Source organism: Musca autumnalis, unplaced genomic scaffold (genome assembly GCF_047663935.1).
Source record: "Musca autumnalis isolate F117 unplaced genomic scaffold, ASM4766393v1 scaffold_5, whole genome shotgun sequence".
In the NCBI taxonomy this organism is placed as follows: Eukaryota; Metazoa; Arthropoda; class Insecta; order Diptera; family Muscidae; genus Musca; species Musca autumnalis.
Window position 1 is genome coordinate 133630371 of NW_027412088.1, and position 25163 is coordinate 133655533.

At 32.1% G+C, this 25163-nt stretch overlaps 1 protein-coding gene across 44 annotated transcripts in view; it reads left to right on the plus strand.

The window, feature by feature from the left end:
• The window catches only part of shot (dystonin-like protein short stop), a 227166-nt gene that overhangs the window by 112372 nt on the left and 89631 nt on the right, over positions 1 to 25163 (plus strand). For 34 of the 44 annotated variants that reach the window (XR_012408622.1, XR_012408621.1, XR_012408623.1 and 31 more), the window contains exons 3-7: positions 14738 to 14799; positions 15419 to 15436; positions 15962 to 16024; positions 23353 to 23442; positions 23520 to 23690. Coding sequence is in view for 39 of the 44 variants with exons in the window: in XM_073957924.1 (XP_073814025.1) it covers positions 14738 to 14799; positions 15419 to 15436; positions 15962 to 16024; positions 23353 to 23442; positions 23520 to 23690 (404 nt within the window). In the remaining 5 variants the exon portion in view is untranslated. The remainder of the gene's footprint in view (positions 1 to 14737; positions 14800 to 15418; positions 15437 to 15961; positions 16025 to 23352; positions 23443 to 23519; positions 23691 to 25163) is intronic. The other 10 variants (XM_073957926.1, XM_073957927.1, XM_073957934.1 and 7 more) reach the window with 2 other exon arrangements.

Sequence of the window (25163 nt, forward strand, 5' to 3'; positions counted from 1 at the left end):
ATGACTAATATAAATTGTTCAAGAAATTAGATTATTAGATATTAAGCGCAGTACCCTAATATTCACGTCTTAAACCAATTACCCATTACCAAATAATGACTTTACATATTATATTCGCTTTACACTTTATTTATTTATTTATTTATTTATTTATTGAATACCTACACAACAAGAAATTAATGTTTATAATTGTAGTGCAGGATTATTTAAAATATACAATATCCAATTTAAATTAAACTTGAATAAAGACTTATTGAAAATTTAATTAATGAAATAATGAAATATTTATTACAACAATGATACTTGCTTCCAAACCCTCGTATAATTATTCGAGGAATTATATGAATTTCATATTACCCGAAACAGAGTTTCTATGAGCACAATTCCCGAAATACACTCTAGGTTTCGATTAATCAACAACAACAAGCAGTCATCTTTGCACTCCTTCCAGGAAAAACGCCCATTACCAAAAAACGGGTTTAAATATTATTTTAGGGAGCCATAACTACTTACAAATCAACCAATTATTTGTATCAAAGTAAGTAGTTTTGCCCTGTAAAATTTAAAACAAATAACCCATTGTTGTTTTAAAGAAATTTGTTTCCATTATTCGACTCATATGGCCATTCTTTTCAGCCCAACTACATTTACTTTGCGAAAAAGTTATCGGCTCTGGGCCTTTTAGCAAAAAACTCAAATCCAGACTTTTGAAAATAAATCGAAAAACAAGATTATTTCGTAAGACTTCCACCACCCTGCAAGCAGTAATAATTCAATTTAATTTATAAAGCGATTTCTTTGAATTTTTGTATTATTCATTGAATTTTATTGGAATTAAATTGAATTAAATTTTGTTTGTATTATTATCATTTTACTTTCACATTCAGTGATTTGTGATTGCCTCTTAGCATTTTCAAAAACCAGTTTGCGGGTGAATTCTTTGTCACACTTTAAAATTGCTACCATATTTGTCTATAAAGAGTCTATATTCAATCTATGACCGCAATGAACACCAAATAAAAGTACCCAAAACAACTTTCACCGTAAAGTATTTCTATTTTATTTATGGCAAAAATAAATAGGAGATTTTAAATTTTGATTTTGTTTCCCTATAAAACATCATATCAGAATATCCTTTACTGAAACTGTATTTTTGCGGAAAACTTTCATTGTTACTCATTCATAAATAAAGCTTGATTTATTGATATATTAGATCAATATTTCTTGAATTAATCAAGACTGATTTGAAATCAATTATGAGTATGAAAAAAATTTAGTTATGCCTTTTTTCAGATATCATTTGATTGATTTTAGTTGTAATTTTAGGCATTTTATTTTTAATTCAAGAATTATATTCCATCTGAAATTCGAATTATTTAATTTGTTATTTGAAATTTTTCGTCTATAAGTCCATATTTACATTAGGCAATTTTCCTTGCGGCAATTGTCAACTTGTAGGTGTTGAGAGGCAAAGGGTTACCATATGCCTCACCTCTCTCTCTCCATCAAACTGCCGCAAGGAAAATTGCTTAATATAAATATGGACAAATTATTTTTTTTTTCAAATTGAAAATAGAATTATTATTTTGAAACAAAAAAATATTTTTGATGAAATGTTTTATGTTACAAATGGAATAATTCGTATTTCAAATAGAACATTTTGGAATATTCAGAAATTTTTAGTAATTAAAAAATTAAAGAAAAATTAGAAATATTCTCTGCGTTTTTATTTGTTGTAAAAATGTTTGGAAAACTGCAATTGAAATGAAACCAAGAGCAGCTACCAACCAAAACATATGTATATAAAAACGCATATAGTGCTTGTATGCCTATATACATACATATTTTTATACATATACATACATAGGTAAACACAATATCCGTTATCAGTAGCATACAATTATCTTTAATTGCTCCCTCAAAACGAAATGAAAGAAAACACTATAAATAGTAGCAAAACCATTTGTAGTGACATCATGCAAAGTTAATTACATACAAAAATAGGTGTTATATGTATGTGGATGAAAATGTATTTTAGGTGTCATTTATAAATTTAAAATTTACTAGAAATAGAATTGGATTTTGTTTATATGCTAATCTTATAGTGGGATAATGACAGTATTGACTTTCAATGTGCTCATTTTTAATAGCTCTTCGTGTAGTTGAGGCATACTTTTTTTTATAATAACCATCAAATTTACCCTATAATTGGGAGAGAGAGAAGAACATCTAGCCTTTACCCTGATAGCTTATATCAGTGTAGTGTAACTTACAAAAATCATATATAATTTTTGCGTTATTATATATCTGTCATAGAACAATTGAATTTAAAACAACAAAGACATTCCGAGGTGTTAAAACCCATTTCGACGAGTGGCTGGAAAACAAAATTTGTTCACATAACACACTTAGTGGTGGTTTCATATTCTTCCAAGAAACTAAAAGTACTTACAATAATGACACCAGCTTCAGAGCCGGCAAATAATATTATTGGAGGAATTACCTTAATTTCAGATTACCCTAAACAGAGTTTTTAGAAGCACAATTCCAGAAATGCCATATAGATTTCGACGAATCAACAACAATTTTAGGGAAATTTTTCATGAAAAATTTCGAAAAAGAAAGACTATGTGTATTGGCATTTGATGCAGTATTTCTAACTGACAACAGTGAGTGTTAGAAGAAGGTTATACAATATTTTTTTATGATACAGAACTTTCAATATGCAATACGTGTCCACATTATATGGTTTTTCTAAGGGTTTACCCAGCAAAAATTTGGTAGGTACATGTCATTACTTCATGCATTACCGAGTAATGAGAGATCATTACTCTCCGCATTATCAGTCAGTACATATACATATAATGTCTTACACATAACTACTTACTTTAATCATTACTAAGTAGTTACCAAGTAATAAGTACGGTGGCACAGAGCTTGTGTGTCCGACTACAGAGCTTGTGTGACCGAGCAAAATTAAAAAAAGAAAAATCTGGATTGTTGAATTTGAACATAAATTCACCTCAATTGTTCTAAAAATAGAACGTATGCTTTTTAGGTTTTTTTTTTTTGACTGTCGGTATGTGGTTAAAAATGTACTCAAAACCCTATTTAAGGTAGTACTTCCTTCCTATGACATCCCCATGTAAAAATAATAACTTTTACGGTCAATATGTAAGTAGTTACTACTGCCAAAATTTATTGAATAAAGTCATTACTTGGTACTTGGTCATTACTTTTGCTGTGTAAAGACAATAGCTCTGTTCGTGCAAGTGTTATCACTAGTTACTCGAAAAACTTTCCTTACTTAAAAAAAGCATACGATTGATATGTGGAATGTTCACAACATTTACCACATTAAAAAGTGAAGGAACAGACCCATTATCTATTAAAAATTGCAGGAATTTAGTATTTAACTTTTTCTATGGGTATAAAAACTTCCTGATCAAAAATATTGAAATAGATGCACGTTTTATGTACATAACAGGCCCATACTTAGGAGAGATGAACGGGATAACGTTGTCGGTTTAGTCCCACTATGTAGCTTTCTTATATATTTTTTTGGATAATTCGCCTGAATTCGGAATAAAATCTTTGTATAGTAATTTACAGATAATTTGAATTTGTCCGTCAAAACTTTAACTGACCTAAGAACAGAAAAAAATTATAGTTCCAACTTCAGTAATGCATGTTTATTTATTTTTTATCTGACAGATAAGTCCTTCATATATAGCTGAGTAATTTAGCTCTTTAATGTAATTGTGATTGTCTTTATTTGTACAACACTTCAAATGCCTCAAAATATTTCCAAAGAATATAACTAACTGCAAACTATTACAATCGGAGTTGGAACTTTCAGTAGTTTTTTTCCTACTTTTCCTTCCCAGGTCTGGAGTCAATCAATGTTTCGATTTTGTCCTTGTTGCTAAAAATTTGTAATATACATATAATTGTAAAAAAGTCGTGGTTTTAAAGTCCAAGTTCACGCAATGTTTTCAATTTATCGGGAGGAAATGTGTAGTACAAATAACAATAGATATTAAATATGGGAGAAAATTGTGAGAGTAAAAATCCATTGAACGTTATGAAAATAAAACATTTTAGGAGAAAAAGAGAGATATAATAATAGTGAAATAAAAATAGTTGAAAAACAACAATAAAACACATTGTTCAACAGGTGATTGATCTGAACTAATATCAATGGAAAGTTTAAACAGAGGGGACGGGGGGAGGTTTATTGATTGATCGTTTCCCACCATACCCTGATTGGACTTGAAATGAAACTGCAAATGGTTTTCGTTGATTCGTTTGTTCGTCTGTTTTTGTTTTTTTTTTTTTTTTGCATTAGCAACAACAATTCTTCCATAATTTGTTTACTCCCCGCTAATTGAACGAATAGAACTAAAGTCAACTTTTAATGGTAGAATAAATTTGTTTAGCTCCATTTTTTGTTTCTATTTATCCAACAACAAATTTTCATAATGAATTTTTTGTTACATATTTATTTATTTTTTTTACTTAACAACGTTTTGCAATGGGTCTTGTTATGTCATAGTAAGAACAACAACAAATAGCACGTTGTTATCACCTTCATTGTGTGCAATTAATTTCTTCCTCTTGAAATGCTGTTGTAGAACACGGAGAACTCTTTAAAAATGAAGTGATTAGCAGTGGTTGTTAGAGAAGAGCGTTCCGCTTAGTAGATGGCTAAAATGAATTATTTAGCATTTGTTGTTGTTTTTAAAGGAGAATTGTTTGTTGTTTTTCCGTCTCGCATCATAAATGTTTTAAAAGTGTTTTATTGTTATTATTAATTAGATGATGTTCTATTCTAAGTTAGTGATGTGAATGAATGCATGAACGACCTTGTGCACGGCGGTGGTATAAATGTCAGCTGACCTTTTTTTAGTTTTGGTTATTTTTTGATATAGTGTGTTATAATTATTTAATTAATTATGCAGTTTGTGGTATCCATGTTTTCTTTTTGTTCTGAAATCAGTTTTATAAATATAGAACTTTGTCATAAATATCACATCATGAGACATATCGTCGGTGTCATGCTTAAGTGTTGCATACGCAATTTTTTTACTTTTTGAGATACAGGTGGTTTCTAGGGTTTTCCGGTATGCTCTTTCTGAATTTCTAGTCGGCTTTCTCCTATCTGATCTAGTTTCCGAGATATCCACGCACTGACACGAAAGCTTAAACTTTTTGCAGTTATGAAATTAATATTTTAAAAACTTACCACGGTGTGCCTTAACCAAATTTAAATGAAAGTTGCCTACACCTGGGAAGTTTTTGCAGATTCTGAAACTACATTGTTCAAATAAATCGCAATTTAAGTTCACATTTTTAGTGGTTCTTTAGGTTTTCACGATTTTGCTGGGAAACCGCGAGTCCTATGTAAATGGGCCTAAAGAAAATGTTGTAGCTGCGAAATTTCTCCATAAGAGTGACCTTCATGGTATTTTCGTAGGTTTTACCGTTTTTGAGATATAGAATTTCAAATTGAGACAATGCACTGACTGTATCGGCTCCTTATAAAACAATATCATGCTCAGTGCGCCTTAACTAACTTTTGATGAAAACCGCTTACACATGGGAAGATTTCGCAGATTCTGAAATAAACAGAAAAAATCGCCGGAGGGATTTTTAAATAAATCGCGATCAAAATTCACAATTTTAGGGTTTTTTAGGTTTTCATGATTTTGCTTCGAAATGGGTCTAAAGAAAATGTTGTAGCTGTGAAAATTTTCTACAAGACTGACCTTAAGGTTTTTTTTCGTAGGTTTTACTATTTTTGAGATATAGAGGTTCAGTTCAATTTTTTAGGTTTTTTACTTAAGTCTTCAAGATTTTGCTTGGAAACCGCAAGTCATATCGAAATGGGTCTAAAGAAAATGTTGAAGCTGTGAAAATTCTCTACAAAACTGGATGATTTAGTTTTTCCTAGGTTGTACCATTTTCAAGATATATAAGTTTAATTTGGGAAATTGCAGTAATGACATTGTTTTATAAGGAGGCGATACAGTCAGTGCATTGTCTCAATTTGAACTTCTATATCTCAAAATCGGTAAAACCTACGAAATTATCATAAAGGTAAATCTTGTAGAGAATTTACACAGCTACAACATTTTCTTTAGGCCCATTTACATAGGACTCGCGGTTTCCAATCAAAATCGTGAAAACCTAAAGAACCCCTAAAAATGTGAACTTAAATCGCGATTTATTTGAAAATCGCTCCGGTGATTTTTTTTTTTTTTTTTTTTTGTTTATTGATATTTCTCATCTATGAGCATTGTAGTTTCAGAGTTTACAAAAACTTCCCAGGTGTAAGCACCTTCTATTTAAAATTAGTTAAGACGCACCGTGTTACAAGTTTAAAAACACATTTCAAAAATCAGAAGTTTAATTTTCGATTTAGAAAATTTTTTGTCACTTTGTTCACTTTGTGATTTACAATATTTCACATTTGTGTCTTAAATGCGGATATGGAACAAATCGACAAAAATTCTTTTTTTAAAAAAAATCTCTATAACTTTTATATTCAAATACATATTCATTCCTCTGTATTTATGCAAATATGTTCTATATATTATTTTTAATATTTCAAGTCAAAAATACAAATATTTTCTTTAGTCCGCTTCACGCAGTTGTGACGGAAAACATTAAAATGCGATTATCTCAAAACGGGCAAATGACGTACAGAACACTTAAGCATGACACCGACGATATGATAATTGTTTTTTTTTTTTTCTTTATTTTATCCATATTAAGTATAATAGTTAGAAGGTTTCTTTCCACGGACTTTCCCTTTTATGTGGTCAGTCAACTTATTCCTTATACCATTTTAAAGCAAACTTGTAAGAATAAAAAACGGGTTATCTGTCCAATGTCTACCAAATTTTAATTTACGAATATTTATAATAATGGGCCTAAAGGCCTGGGTACATAAGCTGCCTCGCCTGTTTACCTTGCTTACTTCTGATAAAAGGATAAAAAAGAAAAGGGCAACCCCGTTCAAAATTTACTCGTGCTAGTGCTTTTATAATTTTTCTTTATTATAATTTATAATTATAATAAATATTTGTAAATAAATAATAAATAAAACCTTATACCACTCCAATTGTATAAATAATAAAACAAACAATACAGCCAACACCTATACGTACATATTTATGTTTACACAACCTTGAGCCATTTTCTCCTTCAAACAAATCTTGACTACCTCAGGCCTTCCACAACCATTACCATGAAGACGTGGGAGGTACTAACAACTACAATTTAAGTTACCGTAGTAATAGTTCAGTTTGACTGAAAGATTTTTGTTAACTGATAAATTGAAGTTGTTGCTGTTGGATTTTCCGCCAAGTAAAACTTTTTTACTAACAAACTTGCTAATTTGTTTCGACACAATCGGAAACAACAAAATTTTTCCTTACATACTGGAATGCAAAACTTTGTAAATTAGGTATAATTTTCCAACAAGTTTGAGGTAATTTAACATAATAATAGTTTGATAAATTCGTTCTTGAACATTTAATAAGATTGAGTTACTGATATGTGTTTTTATGTGGAAAAGTTAGCTAAATATATTAATTCTAAAATACTTTCAGTGGTTTCTACAATAAATCACTTAAGTCAAATATTAAAAGAGGAATAATTTAGCGGTTTTAGTTAAAACCACAGCATTATTTGTACTCAATTTATTGAATAATCTGCGATATTTTTCCCTTTCTATTCTTTGAGAAATTATTCGAAATTATATTTTTAACAAATTCATTGTTGGATTTTCTGTTCACACCTAATTTATAGCTGGTTATTTTTATAATATGTTATTATTGGTTTTTCTATTCTCTTACACTCGTTGTTTGACATTGTGCTTTTTTCAACTAGACAATCGATTATCGAGGTCCAAGTGTATAGTAGTTATTGCACTTATAAAACATATCGTAAATTGTTCATAACATATTGCTTGGTAAATATTTATTGTTTTTGTTTTCATTGTTTTTATCATTTATCATCATTTTAAAAGTAAATATTATTCACATATCAGCAAATTGGAGAGAGAATCGTGTGATCCACATTTACATATGTATGTTCCTCAAGTCTTTCCAAAAGGAAATAGGTATTTCAAATATTTTAGTTCACTTTATTCTTGGAAAAAATTACCAAATTTCCATTCTGAATAATGTTGACATAGGAAAGCCTTTCTTGTACTTCTGTGCGACAACCCGTTATTAAAATGTCAACACGATCCGAGTTAGTGGCCTTAAACTAGATAAAAGTAGATGCATTGACAACGCTCATTTGGGAACTAGATCTAATTTTAGGAATCATTCCTTGGGCGAAGACTTTCGTGCCAATTACACCATTTTCACGTGTAATTCAAAGAATTTCAATTGTAATTTGATTATTTCATTTGAAATTCGAAACTTTTCACATGTAATTTGGGAATTCCAATTGAATTTCGAATTATTTCATTTGTTATTTGAGAATTCCATTTGAAATTCGAATTTTTTGATTTGTATTTTGATTTTTTTCATTTGTAATTAGAATTGTTTCATTTGTAATTTGAATTTTTCTATTTGTAAATCGAAGTTTTTCACTTCGAATTTCAAATAAAAAAATTACAAATGGAAAAATTCGAATTACAAATGAAATAATTTGAATTACAAATGAAAAAATATTGTTACAAAATGAAATAATTCGAAAGTCAATTGGAATTCTCAAATTACAAGTGAAATGTTTCGAATTACAACTGAAATTATTCAAATTACATGTAAAAATGGTGTAGTAACTTTTTCTATTTGTTGATACATATATGCAAGTGGAGCTAACCCCTGAAGATCGTGTCACCCATCCATTAACATTATGTCATTTACTAATTGAATAACTCAAAGAAATTGAATAAACAAAGAAAAGCTACAAAGTTGACAGATTCAAGTATAATATATTAAGGACCGTTCATATATGTTACCTTTAAAGACCATTTTTGTTATCCCTTACTTTAAGAAAAGTGAGGAATAAAGTTCGCATTACCAGGGATCTGTTATTACATCTTCCATTTATAGTAAATGATATATTTTGTAAAAATATGGATAATCAAGCAAAAAAATGTGTATTCTTCAAGTTTACTCAAATCTGATTGGTTGATTTGAAAGTGAGCACTATAAATTAAAAAAAAGGCAAAGTTCCTTTTAATTTATCTGAATTTTTTAAAGCAAACTTGTAAGAGTAAAAAACGGCTTATCTGTCCGATGTCGACCAAATTTCAACTACCGAATAGTTATAATAATGGGCCTAATTGTTCTTTATTATCAAATAGCTTCAGTTTTTGTTCCAACGAAGAAAGGAAGCAAGCATACACCCCCCTTTAAAGTATGTCAATGTGTCGCAGTATTACATTTATGGTTAAAAAGTAACCCTTATCGAAAACATGAAAGTCTTTAGCAATTATAAAATATCTTTTTAGAATTTTATCTCTATTTTGAGTAAATCTGCGTAATCCAAACAATGTTTTGAATTTTTCATTTGCACATTTCACATTCAAAAAAAAAAAAAATATTTTGTTCAATGAAATTTCTTATCATCTTTCTGTTTACTCGTATAATTTTATCATACAATGTGTAATTGTTTTTTTTTTTTTTTTTTGCATTTTGTTGCACATTTATTTTTTCGCAATGACACAATCAGTGATGGCTGACCGGTCGCCGGCCGGCTAATATGATAAAATTCTTGTTTCTTAATATGTGTATTGAAAACATGTTGTGTATTTGTAAACATTCACCACAAAGTGTTTAAATCACATTATGACGAAGTGACTTTTAACCGCAAAAATGTTCTAATTTTGATAAATCACACATAATATTAATCATCACGTTCTATGGGAGTTTTAAAATAAATGCATAAATTATGGAGTTAATAAAAATGTGTATTAAAATCGCTCAGTAGAAAAGTCGTTACAAATTGTCCTACTAACACATTATTTTAACAAAGAAGTTATTTTTTGGCCACTAAAGGTTGACTTTTATTGGTCAAAAAACCTTTGACGAGTATATTAACATCACAACAAAGACAAGGTTCATAAAATCCCACATATGGCCAGTACTGTTATATTCAGTGGATGTATAGACTCTGAAAACAGTAGATATCAAGCGATTAGAAAGAAGCATTTGAAATGTGGATATATTGAATAATTCTAAAAATCCCATGGATAGCTCACGTGTCAAATGACGAAGTTCTACCCAGATTGACCAGAATAATAGAACTATCCAGTCACATAAAAGGAGAAAACAAATGCATATTAGGGATACGCAGTGAAATGCAATAATCGGTTTTTCGAATATACGGCTTTCGTGAAAAACTTAAAACTCGATTTTTGGTTAGTCGATTATTTGAGAGTGTACTAAAAGTTTCGATTATTCGAAACCGATCATTATCGAATATAATCGACCATTTTCGTTGATGCAATCTGTGATGTACATATCGACGCCTCCAAACAATAGTATGCTAAGTCGACTTAGCATGTTTTCAAGTTCTTTACATTTTTATATTTAACGTCCTTTAACTTAAATTCTGTCTAATTTTGGTAATGATCGGTCAATCCGAACAGAAGTTATAAACAAATATTGACTTAGCATAGTACTGAAGTTCAAAAAAATTTCCAAACTTTGAGAGCTTCTCCTGCAAAACTCACTTTTTAGACTTAGCATACTATTATTTGGAGGTGTCGATATGTACAAAAACGTACCGTACATTACGCGGTTTTAGCACACCCAATTGTCAACTACGACTAATAGTCGTCCACGATTAATAGTCGACTACGAATAATAATAGACTACGACTAATGGTCGACTACGAATAATAGTTGACTCCGACTTTCGAAAGTCGATTAAGAATAATCGGTTATACGGTTTTCGCACAGTCAATAGTCGACTACGATTATTAGAGATTTTACGGCTAATAACCGATTAATCGATTAACCGAAATCGGTTTTACGTATCCCTAATGCATATTGTGGACATATCGCTCATTTACTCAAAGAGTGGCATAACTCAAACAACGCGTTTTCTGAGTTAGCAATTTCTATTTTTCCCACGATTTCTTCTTTATCTTGTGTCAAATTTCCATGCTGATATCTCTAAAACTCATCAGCTCATTTACTACAAGTTTGGCATAATTTAACAAAACAGATTTTTGAGTTTATGAAGCAGTAAAATACTTCAAATCATGCTTGATCTTGCAAAATATGGTCCAAGTGGTTATTCCATTTTTTGGGTAATAATATTTTAAAGTTGGGAAGTCAAAATTTAATCGCCAACTTAAAACGCGTTTTTCTCGAAACTGTATTTTTTGAAATGTGTCACTCTTTGAGTAAATGAGCGATATAATGCGAAATCCAATATACCGAATTCTACAATCAATTCTACAAGCCAATATAATAGCAGGAAGACAAGAGATGTCCTGACTTTAACATATTCTATAATGGACAGAATTCAGTAATGCAAGCAATTTAAAAAGTGTCGCTAGAAATAAAGAATTATTTTCTTATTTTGTTAATAATATATAAAAAAAATTATACATGGTATGTAATATCATCGAATATCATTCGAATATCGAATATGCTATAACGAAGAAGTGACAAAAAACTAATTATTTCTGTGGGCCTATTCTGTAACTTTTAACAACTATCGATATTGTTTAAATTTATTTTGGTATTGTAACAAAAACAAAACAAACAAATGAAATTGTTGTAAAATAAACAATGAGTAAAGTTGGCCTACAGTAGGCCTATTCTGTAACTTTTGTCGATTGAAAAGTTGTTAAAATTCCTTTTGTTTTTGTAGCAACTACAAAACAAACAAATAAAATTGTTGTAAAATAAACAATGAGTGAAGTTGTTAAAAAGTTACTGAAAATAATGGGTTAGTAGGTCTGTTTGTAATGAGTTTTTTGCTGTGTTGTAATATAATATAAAGTGTACAAAAGCCATGGAATTTCTGTTATTACTGGACATTTTAAAAATATCTTTCAATGAAGAATAAAAGAAAAGAATTAATTTCGTTTTTAAAAATTATTAATTTTTTTAACTGTTTTATTGCAAGAAATAATATTCCTTGTTCAGAATATTATTCACACCATGCTTATCGAATTAGGACAATCTGTTTTAATATGGTTACAATGCTATAAAAACCAACAAAAATTCCATTTTAACAAATAAAAATAAACAAAGAAATGTGGTTTTTGAAATTACATTGGTAAGAAAAAATGATGACACATAAATTTACAAATATATGTACATTACTCATTATTTTTTGAAATTTATTTATTTACCAATAAACCCAATGACTTCAATTCAAACTTAGCTATAATGTCCCGAAGCAGCATGAGAAGTAAATGGGAAGAGTGGGAAGTCAAATGATTTTTGGCACCACATTCTTTTCTCTCAGCTGGAATTCAGTCAAATTGTTTTTTTTTTAAGTTTTTTTGACATGCATACATAACATTACGAGTCGATGACGTATGTGACATTTGAACTGTAATGATGCTCAATTCATTAAGAATGTGTTGTTGTTTTTTTTTTTCAAATTGCTTTTACATGACTGAAATAGTTCCCCATAGTTCGCAAGTGTTTTTGTGTACAATTACATTGCAAAAAATTTAAGTTGAAAATTATGTGTATGTATTGAAGAATGATTCTTGGAAGTCCAGAGACACTAGGTTCACTTGATAGAAAAAGCCTTCACAACTGCAATTTTGCAATAAGTTTCGTATAAATAGAAGTTACCAAACTCGAACTTTGTCTAGCACCACGTCTGATATGCTTGATGATCTGAATAACCACCAGGGAAGCGATCGTAGCATATTGATTGGATGTGTGTGGACTTCACTAGATATCATTATTTTAATACAAACTCCTTAGGTTATGATAGATAGCTGAATTAAGGGGTTATCCCTAGATGTGCAGACCCAAAAAAGCATTTTTCATGATTTTTTTTAAGAAACTACCAATATTGTTAAGTAGTTCTTTATTTCATCTGAAAGAGCACATTTTATACTATTTTTGGAATTTTTGTTGTTGAAAAATATTGCATAGTCTTGTGGAAAATGGCGAAACCCCCTTTTTTGTAAACCCTACGAAACCCTTTTTTGTAAATGCGTTTTGCAGTGCGAAGCAGAGTTTAAAAAATCTATTTCAAAAAAATTGTGAACTGTCAAAGTTAAAATTTCGATTTTAACGAAAAAATTTATCGTTTATTGTCAACAAATCGGGCAAACAAATTAAACAAAACTGTATCGCTTAAAGACAATAGAAAATGATTATTATTATAAATAATGATATTAATTTAAAACTACACCATTTTCACATGTAATTCGAATAATTTCAGTTGTAATTCGAAACATTTCACTTGTAATTTGAGAATTCCAATTGAATTTCGAATTATTTCATTGGTAATTTGAAAATTTCATTTGGAATTCGAATTATTTCATTTATAATTTGAAAATTCCATTTGATATTCGAATTATTTCATTTGTAATTTGAATTTTTTCATTTGTAATTTGAATTATTTCATTTGTAATTCGAATTGTTCCATTTGTAATTTGAATTTTCTTCATTTGAAATTCCAAATGAAAAAATTCGATTTACAAATAGAAAAATTCAAATTAAAAATGGAAAAATTCGAATTACAAATGAAATAATTCGAATTACAAATGAACAAATTCAAATTACAAATGAAATAATTCGAATATCAAATGGAATTCTCAAATTACAAATGAAATAATTCGAAATTCAATTGGAATTCTCAAATTACAAGTAAAATGTTTCGAATTTCAAATGAAATAATCAAATTACAACTGAAATTCTTCGAATTACATGTGAAAATGGTGTAGTAAAACAAATCATTCGAAAGTAGAAAAATATAATTACAAACTTCAATCACATTTTTCTCTCCTATTTGGGTTAGAAAAATGGATATTTCATCACACAAAAATCTTCTCCGGACAATTCCACAAAATTAAGAAATTAATTGTTCTATTTTTCTTTTAATTAAAAAATTGATGTCTTTCAATGTCTTTTCGCCGAAACACAGGTCTGACTCGGTTATAACTGCTTAAAATTGATGACCTTCACTTGTTGCGGTGATGCATCATCAGCATCGTGGTATTACCTCATTGGCTTGAAACGATTCAAGAGAAGGAGAAATCATGCCTTTGCAATTTAAACAAAATTTGGTTGAAGTTCATTGAAATGTCATTTCAATATTTTTTCTTCAACAAAGAAAAAATCATAAAAATGATTTCATGTAGTTAATAAAAATAACTACAAAATTCGTTTATTTCAATAAAGAAATGCTCTATTAAAACGTGAAGAAAAATAAGTGAACCCTGATGTGTGTCTTCTCCTCTTTAAACAAAATTGATTAATTTATGTTCCAAATTTTTGGGGGGTTTTGTTTAATAAAACAAATTGGATATGAAGATTTATGTTTCGTGTATTTTGTGATGAAACTTTATAATCGAAATGAGGGCGGGATGTAGGGGATATTTGGGGTCACACACATGACATACTACCATAGTTCTAGTTCTAGACATTGCATGTTATTGTTTTTTGTTCAATTAATTTTGCAATGATTTTTTGTTTTATTTGTTACTTAATCAACATAGTTTGATCATGAAATGATTTAATTAAATCTTTATTTTTTCTCTTTTCTTTCTTTCCTTCCATGTCTAGATGAACGCGATGCTATACAAAAGAAAACATTCACAAAATGGGTCAATAAACATCTCAAAAAGGTAATGTAAAAAACATATTTTTAAAATCAAATTTCTTTTGCTACAGCAGCAAGGTAATCTTTGAGGAGCAAAGGAAGACCGGTAATAATCATTATTGGGTGGTTGTAGCACCTACTTCCAACTCATTTCATCTTCCTTTACCATCATTATCATCACAATTGTGGTTACCATCTTAATTGAAAATATACTTTGTACGAATATCACCACCACCAGCCTTTTTAGAAATGCCAGCTACAAAGCAAGAAAGAAAGGCAAACAATTGCAAATTTTCTTCTTGTTCGCGCTGAGAGTAGTGAGAAAGAAAGAAATTATTGCAAAGATTGTTAGGGCTTTACTTTGTGAATTGTTAGACTTTCACTATTACCACCAACCAATGTGTCTCTATCTATGTTGGGTTGGTTGTTCATGTCATTGGACATTTTGTTTCCTTTAAAAGAAATACAAATAATAAATAAACAGTGACAAACAAACAACGCCAACTTTTACTATAAAAATCGCACTTTGTTTGCCTTGTCGTCGTCTCCAACACCTGATAAAAAGAAAGTCATATTTATTTTATTTCCAATCTCATATTTTCTTCATCTCTCTTTCTCATTACTAACATTTATTTTTCATGCAGCATTGGAAATATGCAAAGGTATTGTTATTGTCTTAATTACACACTATATATTTATGATTGTCAATATATTGCTGCTTTAAAGTAAAAAAATGTGATACATCCACTTTTTATAAAAACGTTGGATTTAAAACAAATTAAAGTGAATAACTAAAAAAACAATCTTAAAGGGAACGGATATTCATCCTATGAGTACTATATAAAATAATTGATAACATCTATAGTTTAATTGAAGAACGAATATTTTGATGTTGATGTAAAAATATTGGATTTAAAATGAACTAAAACACAGAATTTCTGCAACAAAGTTCATTTAAGGAATATTCCATAAAACGAAGTATATCGACCTCCTGAATATGTATTAAAAATGGACTTGTCACATTCGCACTTTAAAGCAGCGTTTTACGTTTTTTTATGTTGGATATTATTTTGTATTTTCTTTTTAAATTTGCTCATTCGATTTCGTTTTTTTATAATCTTCCTTTTTTGACAAACTCTTAACGAAATTTTAAATATAAAACATAAAATTCACCCTTAACATTCCAGACATACACAATGTTACATGTTTGTGTGTACACAAATGGGATACCCTGTTGTCCACTGTCTGCCGTAAGTTTGTTTTTCCCCTACTCAGGCTAGTCTTTATTGGCGGCATATTTTTTTATTAAATTATTATTTTTGTTTTTTTTTTCTTTTTTGTTAAAACTAATTTTCTATTTGTTTGAGTAGTTTGTTCTAAAAAAATTAATATTTTGCACTGCAAGCGATAAATTTTGAAAGCTCCTCCTTTACTTCTTTTGTTAATATGCATTTAAAATGGAGGGAAATCTTGAAGTACCTTGAGTTAGCTAAATACATTGTAAACACGCTTTTGTTCAAATAACCTTGACCTGATTTGACCAAGCAATCGTTTTTTTCCTACCATTAATCATAAAAGTCATTTAAAACTCAATTTTCTGTTATTATATTATAGCTAGCCGTGCATCCGTGGTGTAATGGTATGCACACCCGCCTTGCACACATAAGGTAGAGGGTTCGATTCCCCGGCCAGGCAACATCAAAACACTTTTCAACGGTGGCAAAATACCCCTCAGCAGCGTGACCGTTGTGCCACTAAAGTATCAATTTTGATACTTTTTTTCGGCATTGATACTTCTGTGCCACTTTTTTATATTGATACCAAATGTGCCACTTTTTCATACCTTGTGCCACCTTTTTTAAACTACAAACATTGTAATGTTAACTTCCCGGCAACAGTCGATGAATACGATTGTCGAAATCTTATCCTAAATGATCAAGTCCATGGGAAGAATTGTGCCACAATCATATGACTGGCAGAGTGGGCTTGATCATTTTGGATAAGATTGCAACATCCGCATTCATTGATGCTTGACGGGTTCTTAGTTAAGTAACAATGAGTCGTAGGTCGTCTCTAATTGTGTGTTGTTGTATGTATGTGCGTTCGGCTACTGGAATTTTTACATTAAACGCCTTTTAGACTATACACTTATACGACGATACATTATCCATTATGCCGATTTTTTTGACATATATTGTATGAAAACAACCATTTAAATCGTTTGGATTTGTTAAATCCATCATAGTCTTAATGTACTATTACCAACATTAATGTGATCAAATTTTATCAAGAATTAATTTAATCGAAATTATCAGAAAGGAAGTCAAATATATAGAAAAGAAGTTACAAATAAGTAATTAAAATTACAAAATTATATATGGGTAAGATATGAGTCTTGGAAGGGACAAATTTACAGTGTTTTGTACGTAGCATAGAAATTATATTTAGAAAGCGGTGCCCACTGTAGCTTGAAAACAGATGGTCCGATCGATGTGGGATTATTATTAACATAAAAATCGAGCGAGGGACTTTTATCAATTTTTTGACGAATTTATGACGAAATCGACAGTTTCCGTTTCGCTTAAGGACAAGAAATTGATCCCATAATATATAATATTATCCGTTTATTTGTTTTCGAACTACGGCGGGAATCGGAAACAGCTTTAGTAAAAACAATGTTTCGTAGGCGGGCATTTGTCAGAAAAATATGCAATATTTAGATTTCTTTTATAAAAAATCATTAATAATGAATTTTTGGTGCTTAATAAGTGTCTATAACCCCTTAACAATAGTAAAAAAACTGTGCCACTTTTTGTGCTACTTTTTCAAAGAACTTGTGCCACTTTTTTCCACAAATGATACTTTTTGTGATACTTTTTCAAAATTTCCAGCGGTCACGCTGCCCCTCAGTAATGTTGGCGACATTTCCTGAGTATTTCAGCCATGTAAAACTTCTCTACAAAAGTGGTGTCTTAGACACGCCGTTCGGATTCGGCGATAAACTGTAGGTCCCATATCATTGAGCTAATATGAATCGGGGTGCACTCATTGATATGAGAGAAGTCTCCCTTGTCCCTATGGGATGTTGTGGAACAATTATATATTATAGCCGTGCATCTAAACTATGCACATTAGGTTTATGTGACTCTGGGATAAATAAGCTTAGATTGGAATTATGTTCGTAAATGTCGAAAAACCTAAAATATATTTAAACCTTTTATATTTTAACGGCTTGGTACACAGTACACAAACCTTCTTTTTACTTACGATGTAACTTAGGTTAGAACGTCTGTTGTTGGAGTCGAGATCTGAATAGACTCAAAAGTCTCTTAATGTTTTAGCACCAATCCAGCTGATGTTAAGCTTTGTGGCGCTCTTCTTCACTTGATGGGCTTTCCAATTAAATTTTGGTCATTGTCATCTGCTTCAACCATGTCCTTAGCAATAGGTTGGTAGAAGACCATAAAAGCCAATTGGTCATCTACATGAAGCGACGAAGATCATTTCCAACTTACAGCTGTGTTCAAAATAATAGGAGTGTCCATACACAAAATGGAATGGTCAAAAAAAACATGTTTAAACTTCTCCATTTTCGCCAATTCTGCATTTGTTTAACATTGTTGACATCCGAACTGTTAATTCATTAACAGAAATGTGGTAATATGTTTTAAATTATTTACTATATATAGGAGGAGTGTGTATAGGAGTGTGGAAGAAAAAGGAGAATAAAAATATTTTTATTTCAGTTTAGGAGCAGAATTGACAATATTTTAGTTGTTAGTAGTGAATTTAATAGATTTGAAGGCTGTTTGAAAACAAAAAAGGCTTTTGGATGTGGCCACAATCAGGATATTGTCCTTGCAGCTAGTTTCCTATAATTTGAACATTTATTGGGAGATCGATGGATGTTATGAACAAAACCTTTGTTGATTAGAGTTGTTTAACACTCAAGCTGTTACCTCGAATAATACATAATGATTGGTTCCCCATAAATTTGTGTATTTTGATCCTTGAGCCATGCTTTAGCCAGTTTCCATTAGACTTTTATGTAAGGATTGACCAAAAAAGCGTATCTATAAGGCATTAATTCCTCGACCAAATAATGTTTTAAGGCCCTTAGCATCTTAACTATACGCAGAACAATTATTATTATTATTATTTTCTTTATATTTGAAAAATTGGATGATTGGCAGATATGAGCAATTTTTCCACACGCTTTCTTAAAAGGCTAATTTTAAGGAAATACTTCTGAAGTTTCCCTCCGAATATGTTTATTAGGTTTTGCATCGTATAAAACACAATTTTCTATTAGAACAAATCTAAATTAAGTACTTTTGAACGAAAAATGTGAATTTATGTAGAAAAATATAGTACGGTGTATACCAACCATAGAGTAGTCAAGGCAGGATTATCACAAAATGATGTAAAACTAATTTCAACCGTTCACGCTTTAAAATATTTTTGGAATAGAAGTGAAATTGATTGTGTACATAAAGCTAACATCCTGAAGACCTCATAATTTCATTTCTTCGAGGAATAACGACTTATAAATGCGCTGTTTTGGCCCATCCTTTCACAAAGGATTAAGGAAGAATTAATGGCTGAACTTTGGTTCATGGTTCAAAATACACCAATTTATGGGATACCAATCATTATGTTTTGTTTGAGGTAACAGTTAGAGTGTTAAACAACTCTAATCAATAAAGTTTTTGTTTATAAAATCTACTGAATTCCCCAATAAGAGCTTAATTTATTGGAAAAGTCGCCACAAGGACAATAGCCTGTCTTTGGATATTACCAAAGGACTTTTGTTTTCAAAAAAAAAAAAAAATCAAATATATTGTATTTAGTACTATCAACTAAAATATTTACAGTTTTGGTCTTAAATTCAACAAAAAATATTTTTATTGTCCTTTTTTATCCACACTCCTATTTTTTTGAACAAAAAATTTTAAGATGATTTATAATGTTGGTGTAAACAGTAAATAATTTAATACAAATTGCCACATTTCTGTTAATGAAATAACAGTTGGAATGTCAACAACGTTAACCAAATACAAAATTAGCCAAAATGGAGAAGTTTAACCATGTTTTTTTGGACCATTCCCTTTTGTGTATGGGCACTCCTATTATTTTGAACACAACTGTATGTATGAAGGCCCCATGCAAGTACGCGAGATCTTTATTACCTAGGGAAAGAGATTCAGAGATACAAGAAAAGAAGCTTATGCGGCAGGATTGAATGTCTTTCACACATATATAAACCCCGCACTTTCATTAATCATGGGAAATGTAATTGGCCTAGCTTCAGAGAGATCCTTAATCACCCTTTCTGAAATCTTCCCACCCATTCTAATTTTCGGAAAGCAGAAAGAATGCTCCGAGATATCATCACTGTTACAGCCGCTCGCTATATGCTTTCTGCTAGATTACCCGAAGTGAGACCAAATTTCACAGCAAAGACTGCAGGATTAGCAAATGAGCATTATGAGTTTCGTGAGCCAAACCCTGTGACCTCAAAGTCGGTGAGGATGAGCGGAACAAGTGGCTAAATCATCGGAAGAGTTGCAACATTGGAGCAATTGAATTGTGGGCAAAAGTTATGCCACTCTCGAACCGTAGGAAGAAAAAATAGAGCATCTTGAAGGTGACAGGACGAAGAAAATAGCATTAGGTGTCTTTCTACCGACGAGGAACCACAATTTACAATGGATGATTTTGCGAATGTCATTAGTTAATTAAATTAATCATCCAAAGCACTGGGCCTGATGGCAAAGTTCTCAACCACATCGTGCCCGTGTCTAGGAAATGGAAGGGTGGTCCCGCAAATCCTGCAGACAGATTTTCCTTTCGTCACCTGTAACAAAGATTCTTGAGTATTTACCCAACGTCAGAAATAGCTATTCAATTGCCGATCTGATGACCGTAAGCAGCACAGCACGACAACAGCTCTGCACGCCATCTACGCACATATTAGTCGAAGACCCAACAAGAACAAGCCGTGCGATAGAAAAGTGTTGGCGGAACTCGACTTTTGAATAGCCTTTGATACTGTCAAGCACTCTAAGCTGTTTGAGAACATTGAGAAGACTTCCCTTCGACTAAGTTTGAACTGTTGGATAAGCAATTATATGTACGGACCCCTGTTGCATGTGCAATGCAGGAACAAGAAGTCCAAGACCCATAGAGTGAAACAGGGAGTTCCCCGTCTTCTGGAACATTTAACCTCTACCTCTCCTGTATTCCAACCTCTCCAAACTGTATTGATATCGTAACGTATGCGGATGATGGTACGATCTTGGCGTCAGGTACCTTCTCTGATGTCAAGGTTCTCATGTCCCGGTAGAACTGGTAGAACTTGAGATGCAGACACAGAAACCTGGTTGACCACATATAACGCGATAGGTAGGTCTATGGTAAATTATGCGGCTTCAGTGAGGTCCGCGAATAGAAGAGCAACGCGATGAATAAATTCAAACTTGTCAGAATGATTGATGATACTGTGCAAAACAACTGCGCAGCATGCAGCAAAGGCTCGCACAACGCACTGCACCTTTTCAAATGTGAAACATGTACTGGTAGACCATTCGTAATTGAATCTGAGGAAGAACGGGCCACACGATACGTCACAGCTCTTCAAGTGGCCAGCAATGCCAACTCATCTGACCGCCAGGTATATATGGCCGCACCCAGTTGAAATTGTATCTTTCCATAACTTTAAACACAACTCGATTGAGAAGCAAACAAACAAGATGTAGCCGCTGCTGCAACAACTACAAGTTCCCATTTAAATGACTAAGTCCCACAGCGTGGCTCTAATGAGATTAACGATTGTTTAAGAAGATCGCCCTAAAGGCAGAGACGCATAAGAGGTATGGCATTTTTGCATGTAGCCTCTTCCCTTTTCATTGGAAATGCTATTTTTTTGTCGGAAAGTGTTAAGATTTTAATGAGCGAGAGCTGAAGCTGCACTCCATCCAGTGTTGGTGGTACAAATACGCCGAGCTTACGCTTTCTCGTGAACATTACCAGTTCTGTCTTAGTTGGGTTTACTCCAAGGCCATTGGTCTTAGCCCAGCGCGACATCGTCGATAATGCTCCCTGCATAAGCTCCGAAATGGTTGACGGAAACTTACCGGAAATCAGTAGTACTACGTCGTCCGCATAGGCAACAACTTTTATACCTTGATTGTCCAGATCAATCAAAATATTGTTTATAACAAGTAGCCACAGTAACGGTGAGAGCACCCCTCATTGGGGGGTGCCTCTAGGTACTGTTTTCCAAATTTTTGTCTCCCCAATGCTGGAGTTTATAATTCTGCTTTCTAGCATATTATTTAGCCAACAAGTTAGAGGTTCAGGTGTGTTAACTTTCTTAAGTGAGAGTTTTATCAGCCAAGATCATCCATATACGTTAACGTATGTGGGAATAACAATCAGTCGTCGCTGAGCAGCCGACAAGTAAACATGTGCATGGATATACGCATAATTTTAGTGAACAAACGCACACACCCGCCACATGTTTACTGGTCACAAGTCTAGCAACCACTGAATGCTGATACAAACTTTCTTGTGATTCTCTCACTACTTTACTCTCTTTTTTATTTTGAGCATCAATGGTTTTATGGACTCAAGTTCTACGTTGTTAAAAGCTCCTTCTATGTCTAGAAAGGCAGCCAAGGTAAAGTTTGTGTTTTCCATATTCCTCTCAATGAAGCCAACCACCTCATACAAGGCAGAATCCACAGATTTGCCTTTGATATAGAGGCGGTGTCTACATGACTCCTTATCTCCAGATCGATCAGTCTTTCGAGAGTCTTAATGAGAAAGGATGATAAACTGATGGGTCTATAGTCCTTTGGTGCAGAGTAACTAGGTTTTCCCGCTTTGGAAATGTAAGTAACTTTTACCTCTTTCCACAGATCTGGTTTAATTTTCTCGGTTTAGTGGCTTTAAAATATTGACAAAATGGATCCACTTTTTAGAATAGCTTTCATATAAGTTACCGCTCAAATTATTATTTGGTTAGGTATTTTCTAAAATATATTTCTCTTAGCAATGATCCGTGTGGTCGTCCTTGGGTTCTGCAAATAAAAAATATTAAGGTAGCCTATAAAGGTTTAAAATTGGACTGTCTATATGCAGAGCCCAAACGTTTATATATGGAATTCAATTTTCTCTTGAAGTTACCCTAATATCCAATGATATTGCAACACCAATTGACATGACTAAGCTTTTATGTTAGCGAACATAATAATTTATTTTATTGCTACACATTCAGCCCACTGTGCGCTTATATGATTATGATACCAAAACTATGCAAAAAAACCTAACAAATTTTAATGTTTTCATTTATATTTATTTTTGTGTTGTTTTGTTAAGTTTTTTTTATGCTGGCGTTCGTATTTATTTGTTTTCATTTTGCATGAAATTGTTTCAAAAATCGTTTAAATTTATTCACCCTATTTGCACATTATTTATTTTTATTTTTTTCTTTCTTTTGTTTTGCCTCAACATAAATCCATTAAACAAAATCTGCAACATTTGTTATATTTTGGAATGACAACAAACACATCAGGCCAATCGACGTGTTGAGGATTTATTTGAAGATTTACGCGATGGACACAATTTACTCTCTCTCCTGGAAGTGCTTTCTGGCGAACACTTGGTAAGTCAAGATAATGTGGCTTTTATCTGTAAATCTGTATAATTAATCATTTATTTGTTTCTTTCTTTGCCATATAGCCCAGGGAAAAGGGAAAAATGCGTTTCCATATGCTGCAAAATGCTCAAATGGCATTAGATTTTCTACGTTACAAAAAGATCAAATTGGTTAACATTAGAGCAGAGGATATTGTCGATGGTAATCCCAAATTGACACTCGGTTTGATCTGGACAATTATTTTACACTTCCAGGTAAGTTCATCAAGAGTAGATTTATTTTGAAATAATGTTGTCCCTGAGCCGTTAGCTCTCCGTCGTTTTTACTGCTTGCTACTACTCCTACAACCGCGTGGAAGTTGTTTCTTACGATTTTGGAAATTCTAGTTTCACACAGACGACATCCATCCTACAATACTTTCGATTTCTAAATTTATTGATAACAAGTTGGCATTCAATCGCTGGATAGATAGGTGGTAGATTGTTTGTTGTGCATTGTTTGATACATAACATGTGGTGTTTATTACAATTCATCGTTGTCGTAGATGATGACGTGTGTTGTTCGTTCCATGGCAACGGTTATTGAGAGTAGGAGCATTTCAACACCACGCCATACCACTTGCTGCTGTTGCTGTTTGCCAGCTGCCCACACATTTGTGCCGTATGAATGATGCCGCCGCAGACGCCAAAACATCCAACATTGATCCAGTCAGCCAACAACCACTTTAGCAATACTTGAAGCCAGCCTCGAATTGAAATATACGCCTAACTTTGATGAAGCTTACCATTTTGTTCCATTCATCGCACAAGTCTTGTGTGGATCTGTCATCAGCAACAACAACAACAGCACAACACTAGATGGCAAAAAGTGCTATGTCGAGTATCGATTGTTGTCATACAAGTAATGCCAAATATGGCAGGTAGGTGGCTGCAATAGCCACACACTCTCATAGCAGCACCACAGTCAACAGAAGTTAATAGAATAAGACGACAGTTAAACGCTACGATCTGCTGACATACATATTTGCGTGGATTGCAACTATTATTGACTGGAGTGTATGTGGCATACACTGAGAGAATTAAATAAATCTGCGGTGGAAGAAGTAGCCACCGGATACTTCCAAGAGCGTTAGATACACACTAAGTAAATTATATAAACGCCCACTGGAAAATTATGTTTTTTTCTATGTTGATAAATTAGAATAACCTTTTTATTTGATATTTGCGTTGAACATACATGTGATTGGATGTGATAAGTTCAAAATAGATTTAATCTGGTGAAGATATACAGACTTACAGTAGGACCTTCCCCTTTTTGCATTTCTAATATCAAATCCACGATTTGAGCAATTGTACACAAAAATATTCACATATTATTGATGGTACAAGGCCCAGGGGTCTTGGACTCACCGAGGCACCTGCTGAACAGCTGTTCTGCACACCATCTTCAATTATTACAGTAGGGCTTGAAATGGTTGCCCCATCCTAAATGTTGTTGAGCTAAATCTGTTTTGGTCTTTCTAGACAGCCGACATTTTTCACAGTATAGTAATCTATCTGCAGAACTAGGAATCAGGTTGTTTCAATGGTTTTAACCACAAAGCTACGGGTGTTAGTGGAGTAGGTTTGGCAAGGTAATTAAATGTGCAGGGAGTCGTGCTTGCTTATACCATATGCTGGGCAGATGCTTTGCAAGGTGTCATCACTCCTTGTTCTATAGGATTTTAG